At 44.6% G+C, this 13,509-nt stretch overlaps 1 protein-coding gene across 1 annotated transcript in view; it reads right to left on the reverse strand.

Moving 5' to 3' along the window:
- Positions 1-6,021: 6,021 nt before the first annotated feature.
- Positions 6,022-13,509, reverse strand: part of SMG5 (SMG5 nonsense mediated mRNA decay factor) — a 397,003-nt gene continuing 389,515 nt past the window's right edge. The window contains exon 22 of the mRNA XM_078669528.1: positions 6,022-9,586. Coding sequence (XP_078525654.1) covers positions 9,503-9,586 — 84 coding nt within the window. The 3' untranslated portion in view covers positions 6,022-9,502. The remainder of the gene's footprint in view (positions 9,587-13,509) is intronic.

The raw sequence follows: 13,509 nt of genomic DNA on the forward strand, positions 1-13,509 counted from the left end.
ATTTTCCAGAAAGCCTGGTGGGCAATGCACAGGGCCTTGAATTTAACTCTGCTTCTAACAGGTAGCCAATGCAGCGCTTTTAGGCCAGCAGTTATTGAGGTCCTGCGTGGGACTCCCCGTAGCGTACGAGCAGCACATTTTTGGGCGCGCTGGAGTTTCTGTAGGGTGTAGTCCGGTGCTCCAAGGTATAATGCGTTGTTAAAATCCAGGCGGGATTGGACGAGGCCCTGTATGATTATCTGCCTGGCCTCCAACGGGAGCAGGGGAAGGATTTTCTTGATTACCCTAAGGAGGCCAAAACAGGTGGCTGCCACCTTTGTGGCCTGGGTATTGAAGCTCAACGACTTATCTAACCATACCCCCAGACTTTTGATGTTGTCGCTGGGGGGGGGAGCCGCCCCCATGCTTGCTGGCCATAGCAGCTCTAGAGTGGAGGGGGTTGCCGGGCCTAGGAGCATGAGCTCGGTTTTGTCGTCGTTGAGCTTCAAGCAGGAGTCCATCATCCAAGTCCTCACTTCCTCCAGGCAGGCCGATAGATTGGGCGGCGATTGGAGGCCGCTCTTCTGTACAAGGGAGACCACCAGCTGGGTGTCGTCCGCATAGGAAATGATGTCAATGCCATGCGGACTGAGATGCGATCACCGCCATCACTTTCATGAACACCCGAGGGGTGCTGGTAAGGCCATAGGGGAGCACGGTGAACTGAAAACGCTCATGGCCTACCATGAACCGTAGGTAACACGGATGTATGACGGTACGACGTGTACCGTCACAACGCGTGCTTTAACAACGCGTCCCTTACAACGCAAGTCGTTACCACGACTTGCGTTGGGGGCGCGGATTGAGAATAGTATAATTTACTATTCTAACACCAGTCCCCGTGGACACTAGGGAAGGTGTTGGAATAGTAAATATACTATTCTTAATCCTCTAGCGCCCTCCAGCGCAAGTCGTGGTTACGACTTGCGTTGTAATGGACGCGTTGTTAAAGCCTTGCGGAGTAAAATCCGGTGGTAAAGGATGTTTCCCAGGTAACACCAGTGAGAAGGTAGGACGGGGATGTGAAAATGGGCGTCCTGCAAGGCCAATGCTACCATCCAGTCTCTGGGGTCGAGGCAGACAGGACTTGAGCCAGTGTCAACATTTTGAACTTCTCCTTTTGGAGGAAGCGGTTGATGTCCATGAGATCCGAGATAGGACGCAGGCCTTTGTGCTTCTAGGGTACCAGGAAGTAGTGGGAATAACAATCACAACCTACTTCTCGCACTGGGACTTGCTGAACTGATCCCTTGGCCAAGAGAGCCGCAACATCCCGACAGGGAAGGACCAAGTGATCCTCCGACATGTGATGGAGTGTAAGTGGCATGGAGGATGGGGTAGTCTCGAAGGGGAGGAGGTAGCCCCTTTGGACTTTCTGCAAAACCAACCTGTCTGACGTGATGTTGTGCCAGTGGGGGAGGTGATGGTGAATCCTGCTGCCCACTGGCAACTGGTGGTCGACAAATCGGACTAGGAAGGTTTGGAGGCTGCGGCAGAGGGGATGCTAGTGGACTGGCCCGCCCACTGGCCCCCAGACCCACGACGCTGGGTCCCACGTCCCCAGCCACGCAGAGGCTGGAAAGCTTGCGCAGGCCTGTGGCTCGGAGTGGAACTTGGTGGGGCAACCCGTCCGTAGCCACGAAATGGGTGAAAGCAGTCTGCACGGGCGAGAGGTTGTAGCGAGGCCCAGGAATCTGGCCGTAGCCCTAGAATCCTTAAAGCGCTCTAGCGCGTTATCCACTTTGTCGCCCATCTAGCAATAGCCATCAAAGGGCATGTCCAACAGAATCTATTGGACATCAACCGAAAAGCCAGTGGACCTCAGCCAGGCAAAGCGCTGCAGGGCTACAGACGTTGAACTGGTCCTTCCTACCGAGTCAGCGGTGTCCAGCCCACATCGTATGGCGAACTTCGCTGCATCTCTACCCTCAGCAACTGCACGGGAGAGCACAGCCCGAGCCTCCTCCGGGCACTGTGGCAGCACCTGCGTGACCGTATCCCACACAGAGTGGGTGTAACGGCCTAAGATATGCAGTGTTCACTGACCGCAGTCCTAAGCTGGCGGAAGAAAATATCTTCCAAAATGATCCAGCTTCTTGAATACCCTATCTGGGGGAGCAGTAGGGAACATGCCTTTGGACGTTGAGGTTTGGACTACCAAGCTCTCAGGGATATGGTGTTGGGAGAGGAAAGTTGGGTATGCCGGGGGCAAGGCATTGGCATCGGGCAATCATCCTATCCACAGGAGCCCCTGAGCTGGGCTTGGACCAGGTGCCCAGAAGGATGTCTGAGGGGGTCTCATTGAATGGCAGCAGGGGCTCCGAAGAGGCTGTTGCTGGTTGAAGCACCTCAGTCAGGAGGTTAGTCCTGACTGCCACCGTAGTAAGCTCAAGGCCCAAGGCCTCAGCCGCAATACGCAACACCACAGCATAGGAGGCTCCCTCCTCCGTGGCCATGGTAGGGAGAGAAAGCATGCCAAGGTCTAGGAATGTATCCAGACCACTGGCCTCACCCATTTCCTCTCTCCAGTCCAGCTCTTCCAGCTGGTCTGCTAGAGGGTCAATAGACCCCTCCCAGTTCTCCTCACCCTCCTCTGGCTACCACTAAGGGCGATAGGGAGTGCCAGGATTAAACAGAGGTACAAAAGTACCAGTTGGCGCTGGTACCGGAGTCAGTTCATGCCGGTACGGCGCAGTGTCCATGCCGGGGTGGAGGCCGGGGTCAACGCCAGTTAGGGACACAAACGACATCGGAAGTGGCGGAGGTGTCGCCAATGGATTTAGCGCTGAAGGTGTTGTAAGGTCGACCAGCACCTATCCGGATCCAGGCCTGGATCCCTGGGGGGCCTGCGGCGCCGGAACTGAAGTCGCCGGCTTCGAAGGCCTAGAACCCCCAACCGAGTCTGTGGTGCCCGAAGGCTTGCTGGCGGAGTTGGGCTGCCCAAAGATGGAGTGGAGGGCTTCGTAAAAGCTACAAAGTTAGGAAGGGTTCACTCCGGCTTCCGGGAAGGGGGGGGAGAGGGGCTCGGAGCCAACCGAAAAGGCTCAGCGGGCAGAGCTGGATGATTACCTTCCGTAAACTTCATAGCTTCGGCCGACAGACGGGGAGACGGCGAAAAGCGACTGTGCCTCCTTTTTGTGCTTTGACTTACCCATAGACGAAGATTTCGAAGAGGAGTGATGGTAATGACTCTGCGACCGGTTCCGTGACTTCCCTCTCAACCAAGACCTCGAGCAGGGCGGAGCGGACTGCTGGGCCTCGAGAAGCTTTCGGGACTGCTCCCACAAAGACTTTGGGTTCATGGCCCGGAAGTCAGAGCACAACTTCAGGTTGTGGTCGCGCTCCAAACACCAGAGGCACACGAGATGTGGGTCTGTGACCGACATCAACTTGTGACAGGAGTCACAAGGTTTGAAGCCGATCTGTCGATGTGACATCTCTTGCACCAGGAGTCGAACGACTCGAAAAAAGAAGTCGACAAAAAGTCAAAAAAATTCTAGTCAAAAAAGACTAAGGGTACCACTCTCTCCAGATCTTCACTGGCTGGCACAGAAAAAGAAAGAACGGACGTCAGCACACAGGGACAGCGTCTAAGTAGATACCACGAAATCATTCCGGCAATCACGATGCCAACGAACGCAGAGTCGAGAGACGCCACCTACCGATGCGCAGGGGAACTTCTGAAGAAAAATTCTACGGATCCATCTGGGGGTAATTCTAAAGTAAGGAATACATAACTAATAGTCTCTTTCAGATTAAGCTTGTTTTGATTCCTAATGTAATCTGATTTTTTCAAATCAGGAGAGATTGCTTTTAGATCGGGAATATTTAGAATATATTTTTCGAAGTTTCAATTTGAATAAATGAGTTGGGGTACTGCATATCAGAACAGATGCTTCAAAGAAGTCGACTTTCCCAATTACATTTGCTCATTGTTTTTAGAATATAGGATTCATAATCTCAAATCAATAACTAAAGGAGCCACATTTAGACACATGCTTTTTAACATGACAAGTGTTTTCATTAAAAAAATAAACAGTACACATTACAACCATAAGCAGTCATGTCTCTGGTTATGCAAAAGAACAATAAATTAGCATTCAGGACAATGATCATCTGGTTTCTGTTGAGATGACTTCAGGTGCTACATGTTACATAAAGACAAAAAATATAGAATTGCAGCCACTCCAACTTGACTTAGGGCCTTGACTTTAGGTAAATAAATAGCCAACACAACACAGTCCCTATGCTGGAAGGCAAAATGCAGTCAGTCAACTAGTACAAATCAAAGTCTTTAGGCTGCTTAGCTCATGTCAATCTAAAGCCAGAGGCTTGGGCTAATTTCCCCGTTATGAAATGAAACAAATTCCACAGATCAGTTTCAAATATATCTTTCATCAAAATAGCTTTAAGTTAAGAGTATTCAAATGTAGTAGATTTCTATCCCACGAGCATGTCAATAATTCCTCACTCAACAAAAGAGTGAACTTAAAGTTGCTTTCATTTTGATGAAACTGCTTGGGGAGGATTCCCGTTTACTGGAAAAATGTCAGCTTGTGAGTAATTCTGAATGCAAGTGAACACATAGACCACCATTTAGACACTAGCCCTTTAGCTACTCTCAAAACTGGCAGGTGTTTAAAGGAAATGTCAACATTGCTAGGCAGGAATTCTACATTTGCATTGTATTAATCTAGATATGAACTTCAATGTCAGAAAAGTGTTTAAAAGGTCAAACCACCCAGAAAAGTGAAGACACCATTTACATCATACACCAATTACTGACCTGGCCATACACAATTACTGATTTGTTTAGGTTAATGGAAATGTGCATTTTTGTGGTTGTTTTCACCAGTCTACAGTTCTGGGATTCTGCAAATTCCAGCATTCCAATTGTCAACACCCACTAAGTGACTTAAGTATATGGTCTAAACTTGTTAATTATTTAATATTGAAGACCACAAGATAATATAACAGGGTCCAAGAAATGTTATCTCGAATATATCGAGCCCTATATTCTCACAAGTGGTTTCTAAGCGAGCAAGATGAAAAAACATTCCAGTTTTCATGACAACATTGAAATACCTGCTTCTTAGGGTAGGAAGACTATGATGCACAACTGACCTTCAGCTACTGTAGACGTCACCTATACTGTCTCAACTTTTCCCTGATCAGAGTCAAGTATGGCTGTCGAACATCGCCCGTACACAGAATGAACTTGCACATTAAAAAAAACATAAGCTGATTTGCAACATTTGATTTCCACATTAAAATTCTGAAACCCTGAAAATGCTAGTGTCTTTTAAGTGGTAGAACTCCACTATGTTCTTCTTGAGGTCAATAAAAAACAAAACAGCAATTTCCTACATTTTACAGCCATCAATGAAAAACTATTTCAAATATCCCCATATAGCATCTTTTCTTCAAGCACTCACATCAAAGTCAATGCTCGGGTTATCATATAGCAACTTAAAAATCCATAAACACATCCTAAATTCACGACCATTTTAAGCATAGCACTACGCAAAAAGATTAGATAACGTGCAACACCAGAGTACCTGCCATTCAGAGGGCAATCTGGACTACGATTATTACTCAACACTTCGACCAGGAGAAGCATTCAATGCCATTTGGCACTTAATTAGAAGAGGAGCACCACAACTGGTAATCTAATAGTTTTGGGGGTGGGGGAGAAGGAGGAGAGAGGGAGGCTTCCAAGAATAACCCCTAAACCTGAATAAGGGATTTGTGAAAGGGACCATTTTAAAAACATTTAAGATCACTGTAGACGGATCCTCAAATTCATTGCCATCTCATACAAAACAGCAATGAACAGTGAAGGAGGAAGTTTATCCACATTATATCACTGTTGCAAAGAATACATGCCCTTGAAATTCTTGTTTTCACAGTAGGCATGAAGTGCTTAGGAGCTAAACAAATCCTATTGGGAAGGATTTAGGGTGAGAATAAGGAGTACTAAAATTAAGCAATACACTAAAGAAGTACTTATATTGATGAATTTCTAGATTTAACATTAGGCTGACGTTAATGACAAACACATAATGAATAATGACATAGTACTCAAATTGGCTGCCATCATGCTCAATACCAACTCGCATCTTTAACCAAATTTTAAACCATGCCCCCCTTTAATTAGTGTAGATTGCCTTTATTGTAAAAATTCTTATTTTCATTATTATTTTGTTTATTTTAGTTAACAAAAATACTCCTTTTAGGTGAAATGAAGGCAAATCATAAGAACAAAAAGACCCACTTTTGTTGATTTTGGGGTTGTCCTTAATGTATTCATCCTTTTAGAAATGTTTAGCCCTAAATTATATACCACTCATTCACTTCCCTTAGTTTTTTTTTCCTCAACCACCAACCATCATGTAAGATTTGTCAGTGCCAGATATGGCAGTAGGTTGTACCCTTCCCACGGCAATCGCGTTTTCCACTGTTTGGGGGTACTGTCTATTTCTAGTAGTCCCTGCAAGTCCAAAGTATTTTCAGTGGACGTTTAAGAAACAAAGGTGTTGACTTTTCAGTAATGATTAACATGATTTATTGGCAAAACTCTGAGGGACTAAGTGTACCCAGCAGCTCACAAATCTAGTCAGCTATTTTGGACTGGCTGTTTTTTCCCCACTTCTTGAACTAAATCATAGTTCACAAATATTCTACCACCTCTGAGCAGTATGTGGTAGGTACCAGCCGTAGGATCTACTGTTGCACCATATATGCACATATCTGCTTTCATTAGAGGTACTACAAGGCCAGTTCAATTCATTTCTGAAACGTTTTTGGCCTGAAATAAAAATAAATAAATGGATAAGTGCACCAATTCCTACTGAGATGACATGTGAGAGAGAAATAGTTCAAATATTATCAGTCCCACAGGTATAAAATGCATTTTTTCGGATATTCTACACCGCTCCCTTAGAAAGAGGGATATGCTTGTGTTTTTCCACTACAATAGGTACTCTTTCTACATTCCAGAGATACTGACCCTGGTCTGATCTAAAGCAAAATTAGGGGAAGAGGCAGAGAATGTTTCAGATGCGAAATTAAATCCCTGTGGAGACTCCGCAATACGTTAACCATAACTGGATTTCCTTCAGCATGTTTATGAACGAGATGCACGTACTGCATGGTACAATGTGATCCTTTAATAAAGAAAATGCACATCTTACGCATTCTCTACTAAGAAGTATCTGAACGTAATCCTGACAATCAGACCCAATCATTTTAATAAATGTTATGATGCCACATTTTTGAAGGTCCAGGAAGTATCCACTTTTATCTTTTTTTATGCATGACACCAATGCTATTTGTGAAATTATTGCTATATCCTGAGGTGCTAGATGATTTTTGCAGCACTTTAGCACATTATAAGCAGTTATCTGTGAATCTACAAAGTAAAGGCACATCATGTAACAGACCGCATTACCTCATACTAGTTGAGTCACACCAGGTATTCAGTAAAAAATAAATTACTTACTCTGTGTAAACATAAGTAACTTAGAAGTGCAAGCCATGGTCCTTTTACACCAACATGAGCGAACATAACATTGAAGTTGGTTCCCATTTACATAAATTAGCATCAATTTGACCATGCAAAACATTTTCTTTGCAGTCATTAGCCAATGTTCAAATTGTTGTGCTGTATGTAGATGCCAACTGCAACCAGCTCACAAGGAATATGTACCAGCCCACTTATTATGCTGCAGAATTATTTTTAATCACACAGGTTCACCCTCTGTACTACACCAGGGATTGTGGTGCTGATCAGAAGTGCCCATGTTCAACACCTCGTGTATTGCAGTTGCTATCCAACTCTACATAAGCAGAACATTTCCCATGTGTTTGTACAAACTCTAAAGTCAAGAGACAGGAGAACCTTGGTGATAAGATGTACCCAACACCTCAGCCCTCAATCTCACAAAATTACCATACCAAACACTCAACTCACTCAGCATACACTGGTGGAAAGAAAACAATTATCAGATCAATTGTGCCCCTTCACTAAAGACATGGAGTAACCAGCCTCAACAACCACTTTATTCTCAGCAAAGTTGGCAACCACGTTTTCCAAATCGCTAATGGTTTGAGTAAGATTAATTGGAAAATGCAACACAAGTTTTGAGGAGTTTTGCTGGGGCAATGTCTCAAGGTTTGAATGCCTTCGGACTTACACACCAGCTACTCATGTGCTTCCAAAATTCAATGAGATTCGTCAATAGTTCTAATAAAAAAAGCTTGTTTATTCCATAAAGGACTGCCTTCCTTATCAAGCAGGTTGAAAGACTTTTGGTGACCCCCCTGAGTACAAACAAGCATAGCTTCGGCTGGACCAATCACAGGTGAATACAACCACTGACTGGTTAAATCATTTGACAACACATGGAAGTGTATTAGGGCAGACTGGTAGGAACCCTGGCATGCATGCTTCTGTGTCCCACACCCTCCCTCCCCAACGATTATCTCATGCAGGCGTATTACAGGCTGCTGCAATTTAAGTACTTCTTTTGGAATGCAGCTTTCCACATGACATGAAGTATGCAGCCACACCTCTGGACGGAACCCTGACCTGGCACAGCAGGGATAGGTCAGCAAGTATTTTCTAGCCCTATTATTTATCCCTGCATACACATGCACACGCATGGAACCATGTCAAGCGGTGCCAAGGCCACAACTGTGCCCAGTTATGTATAACCACCGCACAACATACAGAAATGAATGGAACAGAACATTTCAGCAGCTTTTTGGCTGTCCCATACTGTTCAAGCCATTCTGAATACCCAGCACACTGCAAAGCGTGACCCTAACAGGGTAGTATGGGTATTTTCAACATGAAAGGATAATTGCACCCTTTGAAAACAATAATTCACTTGGTTCCTAGAAGCTTAAATTCTAAGGAATTGCCTTTTTTCCTTCTTTAAAAATAAAATAGTACTCTTATATGCATTCCTTAAAATTGCTAGCACAATCGCTGGTATTCAAAGAAAACCCCTTTCTTTGCAAGAATTTATCGTCCAAACGGGAAGAGTGGCGGGAAATTTACGAAGGAGTAAAGCAACTGTGCTCTATCCCATCACCAGATTTCACATTACAAGAAGCTCCTCTTCACACCACAGCCCCAACCAGAGGCGCAAAATAAAATATGGACCAAGACCAGTCCTTACATTTCAGACAAAAATAAAAGACCAAACAGCTGTAGATGAATAATGAAGCCTTCTTCCGGCCAGGTGGGAAAAAGACAGCTCCACCCTGGACTGTTCTCTTCATGGCGTCAGTTGTCTGTGCGATGGATGCACATGTGCGAGTGTTACTGGCTGGAGCTGCCTTCCTGGGTGGTTGTTGCTTCGTGTCCCGTAGGCCGCCATCCCTTTGCGCTTCGACGCTGTACGTTTATCTGAGAGGGGATAGAAAGATTCGCCAACAAAGTGATGACCTTCGATCCTCAACCCATCTCTTTCCACTGTTTGTAGAACTCCAGTACATTCTTCATTTCTACACTGGCACTGGCTGCTGCCTGAATTGCAGCCTGTAAGACAAAAAACACAAATTGATATATTATAATGAAAGGAAAGAAAATCAAATTCTTTTTTAGAGGCAGTATGTTCAAGGCATTGAACCATTGGCTTGGCAATATAAATACACGCTTTCTTGCTGTGCCATCGCCCATTCATACTATATATATGCACACCTTGAGTTACAATGCCTATCTGTAGCTATATTGGACATTGAGCTTTACCATGTACCCTGGACGCCTTCTGAACTGCAATGTAATCAATTTTAATTCACATTTAATGAATTTATTCACATTTTTGCACTTTATATGGTAGCACTTTCTTGCCATCTGGATATATAGAAATACTTTGCACAAATCTTGCAATTTTGCACATTTATTATCTGTACAGTATACCCTATACATTGACTTAGCTGTCAGTGTGGTTAATTTCACATAAACCCAGGAGTCATTTACATCATTAGGACAGGGTTTTAAGTGTAAATATTTATAGTTTTAACTTTTATATGTCATTTGGAGGTTTTTTTAGTAAATATTGATTAACTTTTGTCATTTAATGTTTATATATGAAATTTTTGAAATTTGTGACTTTATTGTGGTTTATTAACTTGGGGTTCGAGTATGTATTTTACAGACAAGTGTACAGAAGCATATTGACATTGTTTTAATATGTGATATATTGTGCATATCAATAGCATTTAAGCTGCAATTTCAATTGTGTGGGAGTTACGTTATGATACTATAGTAACTTTTCCATTTCTATAACATGTGATGGCGACTTTGCACTTTAAATGGGTGGCCAGCCCTCGTGACGTTGTCATGTGAACAAGGCTATCTTTAGCCGAAACGCGTCGTGGCGGACTGGTGCTGGGTTTGAAAATAATAAAATAACTTTGCACCTGAATTTGGGTCTCGCTGGTTCCTGTTCGTTTGTGCGGTCGACTGCAGCGCTTGCGGACATCTGGAGCTTTACATACCTCGTATTTTGGCATCCGGGACTGCTTCCCCGGACTTTGCGAGACCCCTCCACGTTTTGGGCAACGGCGGCAAGAAGCAACGTTCTTCGGGACTTTAAACCAAAAGCTCCATGTAGGAGACGCCGTCAACGCCCCAGGGAAAGCGGAATTGACTGTAGGCGGGTCAGAGGATAACCGGAAGGAGTTCGAGTCTTCAGGTCGGCGGTGGCTGATCGGGAACCTTTGGACTCCCCGTGTGTGTACCTGGAACGCTGTGCGGACTCACCACGAGATACCCTGTGTGGAGTAGCAGGATCGGCTCGGAGGCATAACACCTGGTAGGAGCAACGACTGCTTTGTGCAAATTTCGTACTTTACCCATTACTACGCACCATGTCGGCGGACACGTTAAGGGGGCGTGTGGAGGCGTCCAGGGGCATGTTTACGGATTCCCCAGCTGGGGGATCCGGGTCCAATACGATTTCCACTGTGGTGCAAGTTAGCAGCACGAGAAATGAAGCAAAATAACTTTTTAAGCGCCTGGAAAAATGCAGCAAGAGAGAATTATCAAAATGGTGGGAGTTTACCTCTTTAACTGGCTATTTGGATGTGGGGCGAGTACCGGGCGGTCTGCGCATTATGCTAGCACCCTCCTACGAACAGCCTGACCCACTCATGCTATCGGCTTGGGCACTTTGCAACTTAGAGAATTCCAAACGTTTAATGGCCATACTAGTACAGTTTGCTGAGAGCGACAGACTGAAGCTCTTAGAGGAAATTAACTTGATTGAAGCTGAAATAGTAAAATTGCCTCCCACTCCGGAACTTGATAAATATAGAACGGAAATGAATGCACGATTAGCGCGTGAGGAAGGCATTATCAAGAAGAGGAAAGCTTTCAAGTTTATACGTGACAGACTTGACTATGAAAATGGCCAAATCTTTCCTTTTGCAAAGAAATACGACAGCATTAAACAGAGTAAAACTTTATCCATTGCTGCTGCTGCTGCAAGCTCAACTGAAACCACAGTACCGTCACAACAGGTAGAACTTTCCTCATTTTCGGGGGATAGCTCACAACCCGAGAGTGAGTCGGACACAGAAGCAAGGTGACAACAACGGTCGGGGTTTCGAAAATTCACCCCAGGGCAGGAGTTGGAGTTGGTCCAGCAGGATCGCAAACTAACCTTGCGCTCAGCAAATCAGCTACCCGTAGGCAGCAAGCCAACAGGAAACGCTCAGAGAGGCGCAAAAGCAACAAACACCGCAAGCGCAAGGGGAACTCCAAGGAGACAGCGTACCAGATGGCAGCGCAACAAGGCACAGCCGGTACCATCACAGGATTGAATGCTAGTACACACGTTGATGATAATGGACATTCTGTCATCAATCTGACTGATCTCGATCTAACCCCTAAAGAAACAAGCATCCTGGCGTTAGGATTAACGTACAGTCCAAGGGGTGATTTTGACTATACAACTACAAAGATCGACATGTTCAAATTTGTGCGTAAATTAAAATTGAGGAAATATCATAACTCACACAAAGTATTGGACAGCGATGCATCTAGTAATACTCAACGTGTAGATAGCAGCCCGATTGTTCTCGAGGCGACTAATGTTGCGACCACCACTGGATCAGCTCTTACACAAGAACTCTTCGAGCTTCAAGAGGAGGAATCTCCGCTAGAATACAATAACTCAACGATACTCTGGGGTGAACCTGTCACTGCCTCATGCATATCACCCTTCAAACCGAAGTCCAAATTTTGTCCACTTATGATAAAGGATAATGTGGATTTGTTTCATGACAAAGTGACGGTACAATTGAAGGAATTACAGATTAAGAATGCCCACAGAACTAAACGCTTCAATTATAGGGACAGTGAATACCATCAATTAATCAAAAAACTGAGTGCAAACAAACATGTGGTGATACGACAATCAGACAAAGGGGGCAACGTGGTCTTATGGCCACGTAAGATGTACCTAGAAGAAGCCCTGAAACAACTTAATGACAGGGACTGTTATAAACGTATCACCTCACAAGATGCTCTCCAGGCGAGGAATGCAATATACTCCACACTTACAGCTTGGAGGAGCAAGGGCCTGCTCACTATGGATGAACTCAAATTTTTGAGGAATGACTTTCCGGTCACACCAGTCATCTACTTCATCCCGAAGGTGCATAAGTGTTACCAACAACCACCAGGCAGGCCCATAATCTCTGCTTGCAACAGCCTGTTAGAGAACATGAGTAAATACATTGACTTCTTCTTACAAGATTTTGTGAGAAATCTGCCATCTTTTATTTTGGATACTAGTGACTTATTAAGGAAACTGGTAAACTTCAGATGGAATACGAACTATATACTGGTATCTATGGATGTCACCTCTTTATATACCAGTATATTCCATCAGGATGGTATGAGAGCAGTGCAACATTTTCTTGGGAAAAGACTAAACTGTTTCCAGGAGCATTCAAAAATGTTGATAGACATGATTGCAATCTGCTTAGAGAACAATGTGTTTATGTTTGCCAAACAGCTTTTTCTTCAGACCAGGGGAGTGGCTTTGGGGGCCTGCTTTTCTCCCAGTTATGCCTGTTTACACATGGGGTACTGGGAGGAGCAGGTCCTATGGCAAGAACATTCAGCCACTATGAATTCTAAAGTAAAACTGTGGTCAAGATATATTGATGATTTGTTCTTTGTATGGGAGGGTACTGAGACGGAGGTGATTGATTTTATTGATAAATTGAATCACAATAATCTTAACATCCAGTTCACCAGCAGTATCAGTGCCACCTCTATTGTGTTCCTTGATGTGGAGATTTACGTCCAGGCAGGCAGTATCCACACTAGATTGCACCGCAAGCCTACTGCGGGCAACACACTGCTGCATGCCGGAAGCCACCATCCTGCACACCTGATACGGAGCATACCCTATGGGGAGATGCTCCGTGTCAGGAGGCTATGCAGCA

Source organism: Lissotriton helveticus, chromosome 12, assembly GCF_964261635.1.
Source record: "Lissotriton helveticus chromosome 12, aLisHel1.1, whole genome shotgun sequence".
NCBI lineage: Eukaryota > Metazoa > Chordata > Amphibia > Caudata > Salamandridae > Lissotriton > Lissotriton helveticus.